This window comes from Camellia sinensis, chromosome 14, assembly GCF_055761805.1.
Source record: "Camellia sinensis isolate YWXY chromosome 14, ASM5576180v1, whole genome shotgun sequence".
NCBI classification, from domain to species: Eukaryota; Viridiplantae; Streptophyta; class Magnoliopsida; order Ericales; family Theaceae; genus Camellia; species Camellia sinensis.
In genome coordinates, this window is record NC_138974.1 from 10,142,194 (window position 1) to 10,165,483 (window position 23,290).

Genomic DNA, 23,290 nt, shown 5'->3' on the forward strand with positions numbered 1-23,290 from the left:
ATTTCTCATTTCAATATAATTTTTCAAGATGAATATAAATACTTTTATTCCAATTCATCCATAGAACAACAAAATTCCCACACTTAGAGTAATCTCTACCATTTAGTTGCTTCAAGACTATATCAACATTTTGAACAACAATTTTCAAAACTTCAACAATTCTCATATTCCATGAAAACCACCATGTATATGTAAACAAATAAACAATTTTTCAAATATCATTTATTTTGGCACACAAAATAAATATAACAACATCTTCAAAGATTGTCAACATCTTTCTTAAAAACCTCAAATTCCTAAGTTTTCTTACCAAAACCACTCATTTTTATTTATTGAAAGAAAGTCACACAAAACGTCTGTCTTCAATCCTTATAGTTCAAAACCCTCAATTTCTATTTTTAAAAGGAACAAAAAAGTAAACCCACTTAAAAAAATCCTCTCATCTTCTTAAATCAACAATCAATTTTCAAAACAAATCAATGGATGATTTCGAAAATATCTAGATCTTGCAAAAACATATATATAACTCAAAGGAAATCCCTATTTATTTAATATTACCATGTCCATCTTACTATGTCGAAAGTTATGGCATAATCTTAATAACACACGTTTAACCCTAACGAATATAACCTTTTAACCAAAACTAATTTAATCCACTAAATTAGTAAGTTTATTATATTCAAAAAATTTCAAATTTATAATACCAAACCTAACTTCTTATGCCTCATCCCTCAAACATAACTATATTTCAACATAACCATTTTTCATGCCAAGCTATTTAAAGAGGTAATATTTTTACCAAATTCTCTACCAATAACAATTTCACAACTTTTTCTAAAATTACTTAACCAACATGATACTTACATAAAAAATTATGAAATATGCCCAATAGTAACGTTTTCAAAGTTATGAATTTGAAAGTCCACATTTCACAATTTTATTTTCATAAAATTGAACACAACTTAATCATCAACACATCATCTTTTATAAAATAATATGAATCTAACACTTTTAGAGTTTTTAATCCCAAAGCAACTCTATAATTCCTACTTAAGCATTTACTCCATATTCCTCAACATTAATTTATTTTTCTCAAAAATAAATTCCAAATCAAAGATAAAAAAAAAATTCGACTTTATTTTTCTCAAAATAAATCATCTAATCATAATATGATGTAAAGACAATCTATACAACTATTAAATTTTATTTTCGGATTTCCTTGCAAAATTATCAACACAAAATGATTTTCCCAAATCAATCTCAAAATGCCAACATTTTTAACATTTCAACATAATTTTTTTCCAAAAATTACCAAACAAAAATTTGAATATATATATATATATATATATATATATATATATATATATATATATTATATATGCAATACCACTTATGATGATATATTTTCTCAAAATAATCCTAACATAGCTTTAATGTAAAAATATGAAGAAAGTTCCTACCTCAAATAATAAAGAATAGCAGATCTGGAAGGCACATCATGCCCAATCATGAATCCGAGACTACCATTGCAAAGATTACGACGAGCTCTCCAACTTTCATGTACAACACTTTGGCAAAATCTCATTCTAAAGACTTCATTTCAAACTCAAAGAATTAGCATCAATGAAGAAATAAAGAGAGAGAGAGAGAGAGAGCGGGGCAGAACCCTCTATCAATTTCCACTAAACAAAATAAAATGAAAACCAAAGGAAAAGAATGAAGGGACAAGGAAAAAGGGAGAAGCAACCCCGTGTGGGTTTTCTTTCTCAATGATGGGTTTTTCAAAAAAATAATTTAATTTTTATAAAAATATCTCAGAATTTTATAATATAAATTATAAAATAATATAATTTTTCTCATTACAAAATATAATATTTTGCTCATTACACAATACATACATATTTCATTCTTTAGAAAATATATAATTTTTTACCGTATGGTACACACCATAAATTTAATTTTTAAATATTTATTATAACCCTATATAATAAATAATAACAACTCCCAAGGTGATTACTATCAATCACATAATTAAAAAGGACCAAATAGTTAAACATGAGTCATTAAATAAACTCAATTTAAATTAAATCTAAGTCACGGGTCTTGAATTAAATTCCTACCCATAAGTCAAACATGGCCCAATTATATACCAAAATAGACCCAACAAATTTATCTCAAGTCATGGTCTGAACATTCAAAATTAAATAACAAAATTCTGTTGTACACTAGACCGAACACCGTTCAGTTCGTGAATTTTCATAAAATAAATATTGATCAATAAATTCTTAAATTTTTACCCAACGTCCTAGACTCGTATATGAACAACATATAAAAATTTCATAATTTTCTGAGATCGATAACTATTTTAAAAAAAATACAAAATAGAACTATTTTCGCACAGAATTTACACAGCAGTCAAATCCCAAAATTTGCTCAATTAAATTATGCACTGGCTATTTTTTTAAAAAAAAATTATGAGTCATTACGTAAGCTTCCAAACACAACAACCCACACCGTTAACAAGACTCTCGGTTTAACCCGACACTACAACATGGCAAACCCAAGGTTAAACAAAGAGGAACGAGACGAATAACGTACTCGGTTATCACAACCTCCCCACCATAGGAAATTTTGTCCCCGAAATTAAGTCAAACTACCCAAACAAAGGGGTTTCAAATGATCAAAAGCACACTATTAAATTCTCAAATCACAACATCTATTTTCACCATTATCATCATGGCTACCTCACCAACAATAACAATCCAAAATGATCATGCACATGAAGTTTTTCAATAAAAGTAGTAACAATCCACAACAATCTCATGTTTAAAACAACAATATACATAACAACACGTGGCTAACAATTACAAAGGAAAACAACTCAAGCATTTTCAAATAAATCTGGATACTTGAAGCGGACTTCTGCCTCCCGTTCCCACGTTGCTTCGCCAACCCCATGATGTCTTTACAATACCTTTACCAACGGTATAGTTTTGCCCCTTAGCACTTGCTTTCAGGTGTCTAGTATTTGAACCGGTCGCTCTTCATAAGAGGGATCCCCATCTACCTCCAAATCAACCCAATCAAGTACATGAGAAGGGTCGGGCTCATACTTCCTAAGCATGGATATATGAAACACATTGTGAACTCTCGAAAATTGTAGCGGTAAAACTAACCGGCATGCCACTTCCCTAATTCTCTCTAATATCTCGAAAGGCCCAATAAACGTCGGAGGCAATTTACCACTCTTACCAAATCTCATCAAACCCCGCCTTAGTGAGATTTTAAGGAACACTTGGTCACCAACTTCAAAAGATAAAGGTCGTTTCCTCTTATTGGCATAACTCTTTTATTGGCTTTGGGTCGTAGCTAATCTTTTCCTAATGAGAGCAACTTTCTCAGTCGTTTCTCTAACAATTTCTGAACCCAACAACGGTGCATCACCTATCTCAGCCTAACAAACCGGTGATCTACAAAGTCGACCATACAAGGCCTCGAATGGTGCCATCTCAATGCTAGCTTGATAACTATTATTATAGGCAAACTTAATCAATGGTAAGTGCCTCTCCCAAGACCCCTTGAAATCAAGGACCCAAGCTCTAAGCATGTCCTCCAAAATCTGAATGGTACACTCCGACTACCCATTGATTTGAGGGTGGTAAGCAGTGCTAAAAGTCAACTTAGTTCCCAATGCTTCTTGAAGGCTTTGCCACAATCGGGCAGTAAAATGAGGATCTCTATCTGATACGATGGTTACAGGATCCCCATGAAGTCGAACTATCTGTCTAATGTACAACTCTTCCAAGTGTTCAACTGAGTCGCTGGTGCGCATCGGAATGAAATGCGTAGACTTAGTCAAACTATCAACAATCACCCAAATGACATCATTGTCTCACTGCGTCCGAGGAAGCCCTACTACAAAATCCATGGTAACGTGCTCCCATTCTACTCGACTATCAGTAAGGGTTGTAGCAAGCCCGCTGGTCTTTGGTGTTCGGCATTCACTTGTTGACAAGTAAGGCACTTCAATACAAATAAAGCGATATCCCGCTTTATATCCCTCCACCAAAACTGACGACTAAGATCATAATACATTTTGGTGCCTCCCGAATGTACCACAAGGCGCGAGTGATGGAACTCTCGAAGTACATCCTCTCTACAAGATTCTAGCACAAACAAACAGTCTAGATAACGTACACTCAAATCCGAGTGAATGTTTAAACCCTTCTCTTTTTTCCCATTGGAAATTCTATCTCGAATTGTTTCCACTTCACGGTCCCCTTGTTGCGTCTCTATAACTTTACTAATCAAGATAGGTTGAGCACTCAAAGTAAACAAGGTTGCACTCTCCCCAGACTCACCTAAGTGCAAATCAAACTTGCCGATATCACCTAGCATAACCCATTCCCCGAATAGCCACACTTGCCAAACTAATCACGGATTTCTGACTCAAAGCATCGGCCACTACATTAGCCTTTCCCCGGATGATAATGTAATTCAAAGTCATAATCTTCCATAAATTCCATCCACCTCCGTTGGCGTTCAAGTCATTTTGAGAAAACAAATACTTGACTCTTATGATCAGAGAAAACCTCAAACTTCTCGCCATACAAATAATGTCTCCAAATTTTCAAGGCAAAAATTATCGTTGCTAATTCCAAATCATGGGTGGGATAGTTCTTCTCATGAGCTTTCAATTGTCATGAATCATAGGCCACAACCTTTCCCCCTTGCATCAAGACGCAACCAAGACCATCCCGAGACGCATCACAATAAACGGTGTAACCCAAACCTCTTTTCGGGATTATCAAGACTGGTGCGATAATCAATCTAGTCTTAAGTTCTTGGAATGACTTTTCACAAGCCTTACTCCACACAAATTTAACACCCTTCCTAGTCAATCTAGTCAAAGGTGCAACTAGTCTCAAGAAGTCCCTTACAAAACGTCGATAATACCCCGCTAATCCCAAGAAACTCCAGATCTCAAAAATATTTTTGGGTTATCCCTAATCCTGTACGGGATCTATCTTTGAGGAGTCTACAGTTACCCCCTTTCTCAACATCACATGGCCCAAAAACTTTACCTTAGTTAACTAAAACTCACATTTCTCAAATTTGGCATACAATCGGTGCTCCCTAAGCAAGCCAAGCACTACCCGTAAGTGAGCCTCGTGTTCCTCCTCGGAGGTTGAATATATTAAGATGTTATCCATAAAGACGACTACGAAGCGATCTAAGAATTCTCGAAAAGTTTGGTTCATGTGCATTAGTCAACCTAAAAAGCATTACAAGAAATTCATAATGGCCATAATACGTAAGAAAGGCCGTTTTCTAGATGTCCTCCTCTCGGACTCTCAACTGATGGTACCCCGACCTCAAATCTATCTTCGAAAAGCAACTAGACCCTCTAAGTTGCTCAAATAAATCATCTATTCTGGGTAGAAGATACCTGTTCTTAACGGTAACCCGGTTCAACTTGTGGTAATCAATACATAACTGCAATAATCCATCATTCTTCTTCGCGAAGAGAGCCGACGCACCCCAAGGCGATGTACTAGGGCGAATAAAGCCCTTATCTAAAACCTCTTGGAATCTTCAACTCATGCAATTCGGTGGGTGCAAATCTATACGGTGCCATGAATATTGGTGTTATGCCAGGCACTAAGTCAATGGAGAACTTGATCTCCCGGTGTGGTGGCAAACTAGTAAGATCCTCAGAAAAAAGTCTGGGTATTCACAAACTACCCTTGGTAACTCAACACGAGCCCCGCCACTCTCACTATCCAAGAGAGTTGCAAGAAAGCCACTAAGTTTGCTCCTACTACGAGGGTCAAAGACTAGCAACAATACCTTATCAACTTGGTCCCCTAGAAAATAAAAATAATCGCCATTCGAGCTGCACACTGTAACTCTCTAACGGTAACAATCAATCACAGCTCGGTACGAAGATAACTAATCCATGACTAAAATGACATCAAAACTCGACATGTCTAGTAACACAAAAGCAACAGAAGTCGACGCCCGACAACCTCTATCTCACAACCACGACATCCCTGGTCTAAATCAACCGTACCCTAAACTACTGACTCTACTCTGAACGGAAACGCTAACCGTGCCACATCTAACCCCAATACAGAAACAAAAGCAATAGATATGAATGAATGAGACGCACCCGTATCTATCAACACATTATCCAAACAATTACACACAATAAAAATACCTCTCACAACTGAGGATCCTGGTAGCTGCTCTGGTGCGGTAACAGCATACACGCGCCCCTGTGGTCTCTGATCAACCTACTCCTCTCTCGGAGTATAGGCCTGCTGCACTGACTGAGCCGAAGTGGCTCCTTGATTAGCTCGTGAAGTCTGAACTGAGTGAGCTTGCTGGTGGCTCTATGTCTGCCTTGATCCTGATGCGCCTCCCAGCTGAGGACAAACTCTCTTCATATGTCCTGACTGGTCACACTGAAAGCAAGTAAGTCCTTGCCCTCTATTCTGGGACTGACTCTGAGATCGGTTAGGTGGTGGTGGTGGCAACATCTGTTATCCTCTCCCCTTCTGTGGGCAAGAAAAGGCCTTGTGACTCAATTGGCCACACTTGAAACACGACAAATTACTCGGTGTGCTCTTCCTCGGGCCCGCACTAGGCAAGCGAAATGTAGATCTAGACTGTTGTGACTGGGATTGGGATGGAAAAGTTCCCTTGTTCTAGTTACTGGGTCTAAAATCCCCCTGTGACTCTTGGCCTCTAGACTTTGAACCCCAAATTATTTCCTCCTCGGCTTGTATTGTAATCTCCACATGTGTTGCCGCCTCCACAAGACGGTCATAGTTCCAAATCATGTTTCCTACAACCTTGAATAGAATCTTGGTCCTTAACTTCTTCTCAAATTCAATGCAACGACACTCTTCCGTTGCCACCAACTCTGGTGCAAACCGAGACAAACTAGAGAAGGCTGCCTCAAACTCGGCCACGGACATATTGAGTTGCTTGAGGTCTTGAAATTCTTTCCTCAACCTCTCCCTAGCAATGGGAGGTAGATACTTGTCATGGAAAGCAACCACAAAGGCTTCCCACGTTGGCTCCACTCTACCCTTGGCGTACTTCCACCATTGGCTCACCCCTTGAGATAGTAACTCGCTAAAGTCACCCTTAACTCACTATCTTCAATGTGAAACATTTTGAATGTCTTCACCGTTTTCTCCAGCCACTCATCCACTTTCTTGGGCTTGGGGCCACCATGGAACTCATCCGGTTTGGCCAGCAAAAACTCCGTCGTGAGAAAACTCACCCTTATTTCTACGGCATTCTCTCGGGCTAGGTTCTCCGCCCTCAACATATTTATCGATTCCCTCAAAGCCCCCACCATTTCTTGGGCTAGGGCCCCCATTGCGGTTTGACCTACTTGCTCCGGAATTCCCGCTTGCCCCACTTGCTCGGCAACATTAGTTTGGCCCGCTTGTTCGGCCGCATTGGCTTGGCCGAACCCCTCCTCTTGCATCGAAACCTCATGGACCGGTACTTCATGCACACCCCGGCGAGGCCTACCACGCTTTTTGCCTCTACCACCACGGCCTTGACCTCTTCCTAACATCCTAATAAGGGACAAGAGAAATAATTTAGCACACGAACCCACATGTACTCGCAACTTGTCTCACACGTTTGACCACAACAATTCTATATAATTCTTTATCATACCAGCAATTCAATTTTACTCCACATAAGCACATACGGATTATTCTTTTATGATGAGATTTGCCCCACGAAAAGCCAATAATTTTAAGTAGAACGAGTATTGATCAAGTACCCTTCAAATAAGATCTCAAGGAATATAATAGGCGCAAACAACATCCCAAAAGTCCAATCCCATACCCATCTAGTCATATAAACATGTTACCACATAACTACAAAATACAAAACATCTCCTAGTCATGCGAAATGAACCCATAGTGGTAAAACACCCACTTCCCACGAGCCCCAAGTATTCAAACCCGGTAGCTCTGATACCAAGTTGTAATGCCCCAAAATTTATAACACCTATTAAGTACATCAACCAACGTTCATTATAAGAGAAGAAATAATTCTCCAACCTTTACATTTCTTGATCATGAGGTTTGTACAAAATAATTCTGCATGCGAATTATACATTCAATAATTTCTAATGCATGAATCTATAACATGTAGAATATCAAACCCAAAAGTAAATAAATGCCCTTAAGGGCTTACAAATTCCAAGGCTTAAGCCCAGTTATACAAAAATGGTTTCTCGAACCCATATAATTATAGCCCATGGCTAGCAAAATACCACAACAAAAAAATAAGAGTCTTGTGCTCTCACATATACATCCATGCCCTAACTCAACGGGATCACCACATCTTTTCTTACACCAAAATCCCATAGGGTGAGCATAAAGCCCAGTAGGAAATTCTTAACAAAGTATATACATTTTATACAAGCTTCACAAAATGAAATGCACATGCACATGCACATGCACATGCCATGCCAAGCTTTTTGTTTTTTGAAAGAAAATTACATTTTCATCCTTTGAAAAACCATTATGCTCAATGATAACTTCATATCTCAACAATTTAGAAATTTTCAATTTAGTTTAAGGGGCGGTAAATACGACTCAGGTAATTCTTAGGTTGGTGTCTGTAAGTAGGCATAACTAGCACTACTAAAACCCCATATTATCAGTAGCTAACCGGAAGGCACGTTGTACCTCCTCAGCGCGTGTTTTCGGCCTTTCACCCCAGACGCTCAGGCCAACTTAATCAAGTTCATCTACACCCCCTATTCGGACTTACCAACGTATTTACCCCAAAGCCATTCCATGAAAATTAATATATAAACTTTCTTTTCTAAAGGCAAAAGTCTCCAAACTCAATTCAAAATGTGTAATAACCAATTGAATGGATATGCGATGCAACAATTATCAATGTTACACAATATTCCTCCGCCTTCAAATATCTCAAACAATAATTTCATAACAATCAAATTTTTCATTTCTACTTTCAATGCTATTTCACAAAATAGCCACATATTCATTTAAATCTATCAATAAACAACAATATTTTCGTATTTCGTACATTTCTCAACGATTTAGTCATTTCATAGCCACATCACATTTTGAGCAACAACCACCCAAAATCAACAATTCTCATATTCAAGAAAATTTGCCATTTGCTAAGTAAAACAAGAGATTTTTCAATCATTTATTCATTTTAACATGGTAATAGATAAACATTCACAAATTCTCAACATCTCTCATAAAATCTCGAATTTCTAGGTTTCTTTTTTTTTTTTTTTTTTTTGGTTGCCAAAACTAAACATTTCTCCATCTTTCAAAAGAAAATCACTTCCCTAAGCATCCTTTCCCATAATGTAGTCAAGCTCTCAAGTTTTGTAAGACAAACAAGGTGTAAACCCATTTTTGAAATCATCATTACCCATAAACCAAAATCAAAATTCCTACACTTTCCAAAAGAGTTCCAATATCAACATAAAGTTGCAAAAATATATATTTAACTCTAAGAAAATCTCTACCTCAAGTTTTGAAGAAGAAGAGATGAGAAACTCCCAAATTTGACGATGTTGAAATCCAATCTCCACCGCACAAGATAAAGCCCTCGGTTAGCTCTCCAAATTTGATAAAGGATGTTTGGTCAAAGCTCCAATGGATCTAAAGAAATCAAGGTGTTGATCTTATTTGGTATAGGAAATGTAGAGAGAATGAGGAGAAAATGGGTTTTTAGAGAGAGAAAGCTATACAAAAAGTGATACACATACCGCCCAAGAAGAGAGAAAAGCATAATTTTCAGACTCAACGTCTCCCACACGTGCGACACTCATCCCCACACGTGCAGCGTCTCCTCTGCACCTCTTTCCGCACCTGCCTTTTATACAGTAGCCAACCCAGGTCCTCCCCTGTCTCCCGCACATGCGGCCCATTTCCCGTACGTGCAGCCCAAGGCCCAACACGTGCGACTCGCCCTTCAGCCAGGAAACTTTCCAGCTCAACATCGGACACTTCGGACCCAACCTCGCACCTTTCAAAACACGAGAAATTTGACACCGAAATAAATAAAAACAAGGACTTTGAAATAAGCTTCCAAACACAACAACCCACACCGTTAACAAAACTCTCGGTTAAACTCGACACTCCAACAAGGCAAACCCAAGGTTAAACAAGGTGGAACGAGACAAATAACGTACCCGATCATTACAAAATCTATCACCGCGCCATATTATATCGAAAGTGGGGCAAATCGAGAAGTGATGGAAGCAGGGTGGGTGTGGGGCAGGAGACGAGTTAATTTTGTAAGTTGAAAAATAAAAATATTAATAAAATTTATAGATAATTTAGTATATTACGAATAATAATTTATATTAATGAGAAATGTATTATATAAGATAGAAAAATAAATAAATAAAAATTAATATTAAGTAGTATAATGTTTTAGTGTTTTAACTTTATTCTAATAAAAAATAAATAAATTATATTATATATATATATATATAATCATGGTGGGATTTGGGTGGAACAGGACAGGAAAAGCAAAACCCGTTCCGACCCCACTTCTTAATAGGGTGGAAAAAATCCATGCAATACAGAATGGGAGATGCGGGTATAAAGTGGGATGGAGGAAAATTGCCATCCCCAGGCACAATCAAGGGTGGGTTGTGGCCCCTGCAAGAATATTGGATGCTCCATGTTTATGTCAATACATGTTCGGCCCCTGCAAAATTTTTGAACTCAACCAAAACATAATCCATCTGATGTAAAATAGAACTGAGCCCAGTCCAAATATAAGAGAGGCCCAATATGAAATATTTGGTAGTAGTTTGAATGGATTTTATTAATGTGTGTTTTGGGGCTCATTATTGAAAAGATTGTATATTTTGAATAAAGTAGGTAGTAAATAAATACATAATTTATCCCATTTAATATATATTTTAAAGACACACTAACAATGTTTATTTTTATTAAACCAATAAAAAATTAACTCTAAATTTGAGTTTTGTAATTTTGTTTTTAAAATTTGTCTACTTGGAGAGTATAATAGAATAAACCTCACGCTTATTTATTTCGAGAAAAACATTTTTTCAGTTATTTTTTAGAGAAAAAGTATTTCTATATTTAGTTGCAAGTTTAAAATTAACATACTAATAGTTGTATTGGTGGTTGGTGGCGGCAGCGATGACTGCGATGGTGGCGACGATATTGTGAAGGCATTGATAAAACTTTAATTTTGAAAATATTTCTACTTTTTAAAAGTGAAAAATATTTTCCATTCAAAAAAGTTTGTTTTCCGTTGACTTTCATTTTTGTTGTATCAAATTCCAAAATAGTATTAGTGGTTGGTGGCGGCAATTGAGATGGTGGTGGTGATAATGTGGAGGCATTGATAAAACTTTAATTCGGAAAACATTTCTACCTTTTAAAAGTGAAAAATATTTTTCATTCAAAAAAGTTTATTTTCCGTTGACTTTTACTTTCTGTTGTACCAAATAGCAAAAAATTAAGATAATATTTTTTAAAAAATGTTTTCTGCCTAGAGGAACAGGGTATTAACATTTACTGCAGTGTTCTTTTTCCATTTCTTCTGTTTTTCTCTTCATAAATCCAAGATCCAAAGGCAATCTCAGTAGTCATACCATTGTAAGTTGAAACTCAATTTCCCTATTACTCCATGTTGTACAATTGAAAATGAAATGTACAACTTGAGCATTACATATTGGCTAAGAACTATTTGGTATTCACTATTTCATTCTCCTGGGCTTTGAATTGTAACAACATGATGGGGTGGTTCTTCTATACTCGAACACGGCCGCAACATTTCTTTGCTAGTCAATGGGGGTGGTTCCTTCGTTACTACATCGTCAACACTATTGAATTTCGCTAGAGAAGCGAGTTCATTAACAGATTCAGCAATTTTCTCAGTGCAAGTAGCAACATCAATGAGCAGCGAAGCTACAGTGGCAGCGGGGATGATATGTAGAAGGTCAGCGCCCCGCCATGAGCCTGTTTCGAGCAAGGATTTGAGGGTTTTTGCAATAATTTTTGAGTTTGCCATGTGGGAATTGGCAGTGGATGGCATGGTCATTGTTTTGACTGATAGGGCTAATTCCTTTAAAGCATAGCTACACTCTGTGCTCAACTTTGTGCTGGACTCTTCAATTTTTGCTTGCATCTCTGGACATGCCTAAAAGAGGATTGCAAAATTGTCAAAGTTAAGCAAAGTTCATAGTTATTTGTAGGAAGATAAGAAAACTCGTAGCCATGAGAATAGGATAAAACTAATCCTCCTCAAATTATGCGATTTGTCATACTTTAATCCCTAATTTTAAAATTTGTGCTTTTTGGTCCTAAAAACATACAATTTGTTACCCACAAATCTTCGATTTAAAAAAATTTCACCTTTGTTCCCAAAGTACGCAATCTGGTACACTTTAGTATTTATTTTTTTTCCCCCTTTGGTCCCCAAAGTATGCAATTTCTTATGCTTTAGTAACTTGTGTTAACCCTATGCAAAATTAATAATCAGAGGCGGATATTTTAAAAATTTTATATCAAGTATAAACAAATGAAAAAGACCTAATGCATACATGGTCAAAAATATCATACCTTGGTTATTTATTTTGAATGGCACCTTAACAGATTGCATACATTAAATACCAAAGTGAAAAAAACTAAAAAATTTGAATGTTTTGGCAGAACAAATCATTTGTAAATGAAAACATAGTGTTCCGTTAGTTTAAAAAAACTACAAAATAAATAAAACAAAGAGAAAGATAACAATGCATGTGAGCATGAAGGGAGTTTGATTGGAGAGTGGGGAGGCTTCAACAACCGAGGTGTACTAAAGCAGCAAAGCCACACGGGTATACACATGATCATCTCTTGTTTAATAATTTATTACTAATTAAGAGTACATGTAATGAGTAATTTCTCATGTGAGTGTGAGTGTGAGTGTGAGTGTGAGTGTATATGTATATGTAAGTACCTTGAGATCAGAATTAAGGTAGGTGTTGAGAGCATCAATACGGCAGGCACATTGCCTTGTCAAAGATCCTATTCTCAGGTATTTCTCCCATGGATGTCTGTACTTGAATTTGCCATGCCTCGGCTCCCATTTTGCAAAATTAGCCTACACAACGATAATAATAATAATATTATTAATAATAAATCATATTATTATTATTGACATTATTATTTAATCAAAGCGCCTCCAAAGGCAACCCAAGTCCGACTGGTGGAGGTTGTATTCCCGGGGATCTTAGAGCTAACATTGTATATGCTTTGTCGAACTTTTATGGCTAGTCCTCGACAAATTCTAAAGTGCAAGTTTACTACTTACCCAGGATTCTTCAGTGCTTTTTGAATTCAAAACACTTTTATATCCCTGCAGAAGTGCTTTGTCATCCTTGGATTCTCCATTGCTCTGCTTTTTGAAGTATTCACTTCCAAATCCTGTAAATTCATTTTGTCTTGCTCTTGTAAATGTTATAGTTCTTAATGAAAAATCAAGAAAGAAATAAAGTTCAAATCATAAGTATATTGGTGGCTTTTGAAATTACAAATGTGTATATATATATATATTCCTTCAATGAAGAATAAACAAATAATAAAACAAAAGACAAAAACAAACTCAACGAACTATCTGCATAGAAATGTATAAGGGTAGTCAACTAAGCAAATTCAATTAGTTGTTTCAATGTATGATTTGAGAGCCAGATTTAAAAAATGAATTTTAAATAACTTGGTAAACATGATTTTAACAAAATACCTCAATTAATAAACTAACACACTCACATTAAAAAATTAACGTGATTCGGTAATACTTATGTCCCACAAAGAATGAGAGAAATACATTTTAATAATTCATCACTGAGACCTTCAACCACTAATAAGTAAAGAATCCCAACTACAATCACCATAAAATAATCTCTCATAATTTTAGCAGAATCCATGATTACTAACATCTCATTCCTTCTCACCAACAATCCATGTCAATAATGAACTCTTCTACAATGTTATAAAGTTTAATCTCAAATTCTTTCATTTCAAATCTACCAATCCAAACATAACCTTATTTTATTGAAATTTTACACAAAATCTCCATCAGAATGACTTGACAATGATAGTTTTGTTCTGTAGATGAAAGTTATTTAGATAGCTTCTTGTTTATTCAAATTTTGCATAATTAATCTATTTTTATATCAATATTATTTCAAATTAGGCAAGTAATAAGGGGTATGGTGACAGATCATCTATAATAATAATGTACCTTCAAGGAAGGTCCCAAGCTTTTCCAAGTTAGAAGCAACCAAATTGTGAAGATCATCACCAGCCCACACTGGACAAATGCATACACATACAATCACAACGCTGGCACCACCGATGAGTATGGTGGATAGCCTCCTGTGGGCCATCTCTAACACCTCATCATCTCTATAACCAGATACTGATATTAAACAGAATGTTAATATAAATATCAGCAGCCCATAATCGTATCTTGCTTTCATTCTTGGAAAAAATCTTATGAATGTCACTACTGCAGCTGCATCAAACCAATATATAATTTTACAATAATGTTAGAATCATCATATTTTATTTGTTACTTTTAGTATCAATACCGTACTGATAAAATAAGTCTACTACTCAAATTGGTTGGTAAGAAATGCGGTAATCATTACTATTAAATCGATCGGAAACCTGATCTATTTATCATATTTGTCAAGAAAAAATAAATGAATGGTCAATTTTTGAAATTATACTTGTGGTCTATTTTTTTATATACAAATATAATAAATTGAATACGCTATAATTATCGGATCAACCTAATTTTTTATGTGAATAATATACACAAATAACCTAACAAAGTTAACAATTTGAATTATTGAAATGATATACGTCATGGGCTGCACGAGTTTGGATAATAGTCTCCGATCCAAATCTTGGATGGGAGGGAAGCCCAACCCATTTTAAAAATGCCAACACATCATTCTAAATATATATATATATTTTTTTTTTTTGCACAAACTTAATTTGAAAGTTTATTTATTTATTTTAATTTGGCATGAAAAATTACCTAGTATGAAGACGAAAAGCCCAAGTAGTATGGGCTCACATATTTCTCCAGAAAAACTAGCAATTCGATGAGCTCCAACGCCAAGAGTACCAGCAAGCAGTGTTGCAAAACCCCTATTTACACCCCTTCCAAGTGTTGCACCTGAAACAAAATTTTTTAAATAATCAAAATCAGATGCTTTACATTATTATTAGTATAAAATCATACAATCACAATTATCAAATCGGTGGTGCTATATGTATTAATTAGTACACTAACTAATGTACCAATACTAGTTATGACATTATTATTGAATTCACAAATTATATAAATTATAAATACTAAAAATTTATGAAATTATGTCATATTATCAATTAATACATTACTTAATATATTAATTAATACATATAATATTATTCTTAGCAAATACATTTAACTCATAACTTGTTGGGTTTTGTCTTAAAATATAAAAAAGTTGCCTTGTATGCTTTGTCTTGTATTTACAGCAATTGCCAGTAAAGGCAATTATTAAAGTAAGAAAAAGGTTGGTGTGCCAAATGCACTTTTAGGTTGGCTAAGCATTTATGCTTACTAGGAATTGTGTGGGGATGTGTGAGAGAAAAGGTATCCAAACAGGTGTTACAAGGATAGCTTATGGTGCTGTAAAAGATGGTACTAGAAGTCAAGTGGTCAATTATTTTAAAGAAGTGTTTCAAATATTAATGTCGCGTTTTCGCGTTTTGTGCTTCAAATATTTGTCTTATCATTGTACTATTTATTATTCATATTGTAAATTTACGTCTCTTGCTAACCATTTTTGTTGATCCATGTATGCAAATTTATTTTGGGCATATATGAAAATATTTTCATCAACAAATGGTATATCAAACTTTTTAATAAATTTATTCTCAACAGATTGTAACAAAACTTCAGATGAATTTATAGTATGGATATCCGATGCAAGTAAATTTATCGTAACCTTGGCTATGCATAAATCGTTATAACATATAAGAGTTTTAGAGATTATATTTTTTGGTCTCTAAAAGTAAAAATTTTGTTGTAAAAAATATTTAAGGACCAATTTCTATCGTCGTGAGAATAGTCGCTAAAAGGTAGGCTTTTAGCAACAAAATTTTAAAAATGTCACTAATAAATACACTTTTAGGGACAAAATAATTTGGTCTCAAAATTATTTATTTTTTGAGACAAAAATTTGGGTCCCAAAAAGATAATAATGCATCACTAATGTCTAATTCTCATTACTAAAAATACAATGACGACACTTTTCGTAACAAAAATATTTGATCCCTAAAAAGTATTTGTGTCTCTAAATTTTTGTCTCTAAAACTTTAATTTTTTTGTAGTGACTTGAGATTACAATCCAATCTATTTAGATCAAAATTTCAAGTACATTAAAATTTATGCACATTATATTGTAGCTGAAATGGTACAAGAACCTTTTAGAAATGAGAAAAATTACTAGTACAATCAAAATTGAATACTACTCTCCCACAAAAGTAAGACTCATCAAATGGGTGGATCTCAGATTATGCGAGAGAGTTCTGTCCATCGGATTTAGAATGACCAATAAGAAGAGTGACATGAGGCAACTTACCCACAGAGAAGTCAAAGACAACAACAACAGTAAGAACAGCCCACATTGCAGAGACACCAAAACCATCATAGAGAGGGTCACAGTAGTAGAACAAGGACACCAAAGTTATGGTAAGTCCTACTTTAAATGAATGAACTATTCTTCTGGGATCATCTTTCCCAAGTTTCTTTGCCTTGGTGGCCACGTCAACTACCTGAGTCCACAACATCTCAGGCAAGCCCTTGAACCATTGCCATGCACGAGCAAATGGTCCTAAATCATCAGCATTATTAATGGTTTCAGATTCGATTTCCATCGACAAAACTCAAAGAACAACAAGTTTGCGATGATAAATCAGATTGAAGAAAGGTTGTTCTTTGAGGGAAAGTGAAACCCAGAGATTTAGATCTTTGAAAAGATGCCCTGTGGAAGGTGACGACAGAGGTCTGTATTTATAAACGAAATGAGTTGGGTTGGGACTGTGAAAAATTAAATAACCCTCAAATAATGTGTGTTTGGGACTGTGAAAAAATTAAGAATAATGCTTGGGACCCCCTTTTGGGGGTCATCCCTCACCCCCTTTGCCACGTGACGGGTGGTGATTAGAGGAGCAGGAAAAAAAAAGAAAATGAAAATGAAAATAAAAATGTAACCAATGAGAGAGAGAGAGGGGGTCAAAGGGGGTGGGGGAAAAGAGGAGATGAATCATTGTTGAAAAATTAATTAGTAAAATTTTTCTCATACAAAGAAACACGTTTTAGTATTTTCTAGGAAAGAGTAGACATGAATTAAGGAGATATTCCCATCCTGTTGGGGCTCCGCGTTCTATTACCGACGGTGGTATGAATTTTTAAGGGAAAGTAACAGATCAGCTTAAGTTTACATAAAAATAAAATAAAATAAAATAAAATAAAAAAACACATATCAATGATAAAATTTATAAATTTTAATAATTAAAATGTTAATCTTTTTCGTGATTCTGCATTTTTTTTTTTTTTTTTTTTTTTTTTTTTTTTTAAAGTTTCTAAAGTAAAATTTCCCAATTTTAACAGCTTCCCAAATCCATATTTGTGGACTGAATGGTTCAGTTGGGTCGAACCTAACTCAGGTAATTGCTTATTTTGTAAATAGGTCTTGCGAAAAACACAAAGCCTCCGTTTGGGAAGTGGGTTGGCTTTTTGGCTTTTTTGGCTATTTTAGCCTGGACTTAAAAGCTTGGTTTGGGAAGGGCTTTTTGGCTTTTTGGCTTTTTTGAGTTTTTTTGTGAGAGAAGAATGTAATGATTATGGGTTGGATGTGATGTTTTGTTTGTTATGACTAAAATAGCCTATTTTGTTTTTTGTAGCTAAAATAGCCAAAAAAGCCTGCAAACCCACTTGCCAAACACAGGAGTGTAGAATCCAATATATTTTCCATTAGGTTTGTAGTACTTTTCACTCAATTTAATACACAGTTTAACTTTTTTACTATTTTCAGTACACTTTTTACACTAATCCTAACATTAAGGCCAAGTTTAGCAACTCAAAAATAATCTATCTATTTATCTTTTTTTTGATCACATCACCTCTCTACTTTTTTGTACATCTTTTCGTAAAAAGACAAAAAATACACTTATTTAAGTCATTCCAAACAACCCTAAATAATGTATGGGGGTATTTGTTAGCATGTGCCTTTGTAAATTTATAAATTATTCACAAAAATAAAATTAAGTTGACATGAGAATTGAAGTCATATCTAAAATAATAAAAAAAAAAGAGGACAAATTATATCGGTAATTTTTATATTTTAATACTTGTGTCATTTTAGTTTCTACAATTTTAATTGGCTTAATTTTGACATTTAATTTTTGATTTTGTGCCAATTTAATTCAATTGATAAGAATGATTTTAAAAGTGAACATCCCCCCCCCCTAAATTTCCCTATAAATCTTATATTAAGGAAAGGTAATCTATTTAGTCTTAAGGATTATCTTATAAATCAATTAGTCTCATTGATTTTAGAAAGATATATTTAATATATTATTTGAAAATTAAATTTACAGCTATACCCTTATTTCCATTATGTTTCTCTTTTTTTTTCTTTTTTTTTTCCTTTTGTGCTAGAAATGTAAAATACACAATATATAGGAATCAAATTTAGGATGAATTTTTATATGGGAATCTTTTTTATTTGAAAAAACATTTTAAAAAGAGTACAAAAAAGACTTAAAATGTTATATTCTTCAAACATTCTAAAAAAATATGAGATTATTCAAACATTTCAAAAGGAGTACGAAAACTCCTTAATAAGTTTTGGGCAAATGTATAATTTTAAACTGTAACAGTTCAATGTAACACTCAAATATAACGCTCTGAAAAAAAATTTATTAGTGTATTTTTCTCAAACGTAACACTTCAATATAATACTCCAAAAAAACTCCTTAGTGTACTTTTCTCAAACGTAACACTCCAAAAAAATTATGTGAGATTCTTAAAATCATTCCAAAAGAATGTGGGATTCTTCAAACCATTCCAAAATGAATACAAAAATTCCTTAGTAAGTTTTGGATAAATATATAATTTCAAACTGTGAGTGTTATGTTTGGAAAAAATACGCTAAGAAGTTTGCTAGTATTTTTTTGTGTGTTACATTGGAGTTTGTTATATTAAAGTGTTACGTTTAGGATTACATTTATTGCAGTGTTATGTTTGGAAAAAATATACTAAAAATTTTTATGTGTTATATTGAAGTGTTACGTTTAAAAAAAGTAAATTAATAATTTTTTTTTGAAGTGTTACATTGTTAAGTTTGGAAAAAAAAATATACTATGGAGTTTTTTAATATGTTACATTAGAGTGTTACGTTATTGGAGTATTATATTTTTTGTTTGTGTAAGATGAGCTAATTTGAGCCCATTAAATTAATTAGGCCCAATAGCCCAAGGTTAGTGGGCCTGAATTTAGCGCAAGTCCAAGGCCCGGATTAATTGCCATCAAACGGGCTGAATTGCTCCAAGCCTTGAAAGGGTTCAGATCCACGAACTTAGAAACTTACTGGGGCCCGGACTCGAAAGGGTATTGAGCAAGCCTAGAGATCCTAGGCACCTGGACTTCAAATAGATTCAAACGCAATCTAGAAGTCGCTCCGTTAATGAGTCCCAGAACATTTGTGGGCTCGGAGTTTCTGGGATCTACGCACTAAAACCATGGGCCTAATGGAGTTCGAACAAAGGACCCCATCCCGAGGACGATGAGTGGAGATAAATTCACTCTTCGATTAAACTAGCCTATACCCAGGTTAAGGTGGCACGACCCCGAGGAGTCCATGATACTCGGCAACATTTAGCAACATGGGGTCCTCTAGGACAACCTCAGCCCTTTGGGATGATTGGGGATCATTGGTTAGATATGGCTAAGAAGAAGGGTTCACCGAGAGGTTAATCTTCTCTTCTGGGTTTTCCTCTTCCTCGGAGAAGTCACATCCTCGGACAAGGTGGTTAGAGAGAATATTTCCCATGTGCCTTGCACATGGGCTCCATCCTACATCATGAGGTGCCTATAAATAGCACCCACCCATAGCTTTACAAGGGATGGATTTTAGAGAGACAACTCTTGGGAAAGAATTAATTTCTCTTCTCCATTATCTACCTTGAGAGTAAAAGTGGGAGATCCATGAGAGAGCCTTGCCATTATTCTCTCTCTAGCCACTTTGCCTTCTTGTTCACCCAATCTCTTATCTCCATCATCTCTTTACTTTTGTGTTCTTAGTTGAGACTATTGAAGAATCTAAACCTCTTATCATCTTCTAGAGAATTTGAATTTTTCTTCAAGGATCTTCGAAGATCTTCGAATTTTCCAATGGTGTTCTTGAACCCTCTCATACATTTGGCGACTCTACTGGGGAGGCGGATTGGTTAATGGTGTCAACGAGATTTGGAACCCACACAACTCCAACAATGATGGCGGGAGAAGATGAAGTTCACTAACAAAAATCCTCTAATGGTGGTGATGACAGGACCATGGCTCTAGATCAACCACTTTTGCTCGAAGCCATTCAAGGACTTCAAAATACTCAGTAGGAGATTCTTACCACTCTTTAGAATCTCACTCACACCATGTTGGTGATGAGTTCTAATTTTGCACCAGCGCCAAACAGAAATCAAACTAGCGGTGAAGTTATCCTCACCGAAGTGCAAAATCAAATCCAAGGAGAAATAAGCCCCAGTCAGCTCATGGCTCATGGGAACACAGCCACAGTAACACATGCTCAAACCACAGTAGACGGCAGCAGTTTACCCATGCCTGGGCTCCATGGCGTGCCAAGCCAAGATCCAATGGTGACTAGGGGAGGTTCTGGTGTAATGAATGGCGCTCCAGCAACTATTAGTGTCCAAGAAAATATAAGGGGCATAATGGCGCAAAAAGGAGCTTTGCCCATACCTAATCTTGTTACACCACCAGTAAATGTTACTCAAGTACCAAACAGGCCTCCTTTGGTGCCGACAACAATTTTGCAAGCCCAACCCGGTATAGCTGCGTCATACGGTGGACTTTACAGGCCTCAATTCAATGTCCCATCACCAACTAGCTTGTCCATAGGCGCTGATGGCCAGTATCGTCAAATGTCCTCACCAATGATGAATTCACAAAACCAGAATGGCCAAGTCGCCCCTAGCTCAGTCTTTGGGTCCATAAGCCAAGTTCCGGGAATACCACCATCAATCTCTCTCCCTGAACAGTTTCTCACTCTCGCCGATGTGCAAGCCATGTTTGATCTCGAACGGGGCAAGAGGACTTTACCCTCTTTACCTGATTCGGATGTCAAGCCGCCTTACCCTATCGAGATGTTGAGTTATCCATACCCGAAGGGGTACACGGTGCCGAAGTTCATCAAATTCGATGGAAAACAAGGAAATGCTCGAGAACATGTTGTGCGGTTCATTGAGACTCTGGGTATTCATGGTTCAAACCACGTCCTCCGGCTGAGAGAATTCTCTAAGCCCCTCACTGACCGAGCATATAGTTGGTATGTTAATTTAGCCCCAAACTCTGTCCGAAGTTGGGAGGAAATGGTTAACAAATTCCACTCCAAGTTCTTTCAAGTGGCGGAGAAGGTGATCACACTTACATTGCATAAAGAAAAGCAACGGGAAAGTGAAGACATCCTTGACTACGTCGAAAGGTTTCATGACAAGGCTATGGATTGCCATGAAGCAGTGAAGGAAAGTTATCTGGTTCAAATCTGTCTAGAAGGGGCATTGAGCAGGTACAAAATGTTTCTAGTTAATCACAAGCTATCCACCTTCTCGGCAATACTAGAAGCAGCTCGGAACATTAGCACTCCTCAGGCTCAGGAGTCCAGATTTAAGGCCAGTTACAAGACTAGCTTCAAATCGTCTCGTGGACCTATTGTTGCTGCTGCCTCTGCCCCAGATACCCAAAAGTCACAAGGAGGGGGTCATAGAGGCCAAAAGAGGAAGCAATATAATAGTGAAAAGGGGAATATTTCTTATCCATGTGGAATCGAGGAGGTAAAATCTCTAGTTAATGAATGAGTGGCCGACGAAGAGCTAAAATTGCCTTATGTCGAAGAAATTCCATCAAAGAAGGACTGCGAGAGCGCCAAATTTTGCATCTATCATCGCACAATGAAACATCCGACAGAGAAGTGTTGGACTCTTAGAAAAATATTCAGAGATAAAGTCGAGGCAGACGAATTGAGGTTTAAAAAGCAAGGGACTCAAGACATCTGTCACGACCCAAACTCGCTCCTGTAGGTTTAGCACCGTAACCGGCCAGTAATCCGTGGATTACCAAAGGCCTCTGAACAGATAAGCACAAGATAAGGGGCTGCGGAAGCAATTATACAACATAGACAAGGTCCAATGAGCTATGGTAACGTACATGGGACAGAACATTTCAAAGCTTACTTATATATACATAAACACGCAAGTCCAGATACACAACATTTACAAGGTATTTACAGAATGTACTTCCCAAGACCTGACTTTACAGAGCATACACACAGACTAGCATGAAAACAAAAATAGCCATGGCTTAGGCTTCGTTCAGAACCTCCTCGGGAGGCACAACGGTTGGCTGACAAAAACAGAACAAAAGACCGTTAACTCTGGTCCTAGTCACACGCCGGCTCACCTACATACATAATATAAACTGTAAGTTAAAGCCAGTGAATAATAACAGAGTAAAGGATTTAATGAATGATGTCCATCATAGAGTTAGAAATCAAATGCTTATTAGAAATAGATTCATATACATATTCGTAATCATTTCCATATTCAGATTTTGCATATAATCATACGTGGTACATCCCTTAGCGTTAACAAATCCGATGGCCCATAAAAGGACGGCCTTGAAGGCATTCTGATGATTCATGTACACAGAGACGTTTTTGATGACCCATAAAGGGACCTGATGACCCATAAAGGGACGCATATTATATGATGCTAAGGATGCCACGAATAACTTTCAAAATCTTGGACAATCATTCATTCATTCAAAGCATAGCGTAGCATTTTAGAAGACTAATCATTTCATGTCATAATGTCCAGAAAATATTTAACATTGAACATAACTTTACAAAGTTATTACTCACAGATGATTGGTAGCCCTAACTAGA

The 23,290-nt window shown here is 35.9% G+C and overlaps 1 protein-coding gene across 1 annotated transcript; it reads right to left on the reverse strand.

Moving 5' to 3' along the window:
• Positions 1–11,664: 11,664 nt before the first annotated feature.
• Positions 11,665–17,305, reverse strand: LOC145807371 (aluminum-activated malate transporter 2-like). Its single transcript, XM_082905385.1, has 6 exons — positions 16,694–17,305; positions 15,100–15,240; positions 14,296–14,568; positions 13,366–13,478; positions 13,012–13,155; positions 11,665–12,210 (listed from the first exon to the last, which is right to left on the reverse strand). The coding sequence occupies exons 1-6, from the start codon at positions 16,986–16,988 to the stop codon at positions 11,773–11,775; spliced, it is 1,404 nt and encodes a 467-aa protein (XP_082761511.1). The 5' UTR covers positions 16,989–17,305; the 3' UTR covers positions 11,665–11,772.
• Positions 17,306–23,290: the final 5,985 nt, after the last annotated feature.

Bases quoted from the DNA above. Each gene is read 5' to 3' on its own strand.
- LOC145807371 (XM_082905385.1), bottom strand. From the start codon at position 16,988: ATGGAAATCGAATCTGAAACCATTAATAATGCTGATGATTTAGGACCA. The intron at 15,241-16,693 runs GTAAGTTGCCTC...ATTTTGTTTCAG, and splicing joins TGTCTTTGACTTCTCTGTGG to GTGCAACACTTGGAAGGGGT. The intron at 13,156-13,365 runs GTAAGTAGTAAA...ATCGTTGTGTAG, and splicing joins AAAGCACTGAAGAATCCTGG to GCTAATTTTGCAAAATGGGA.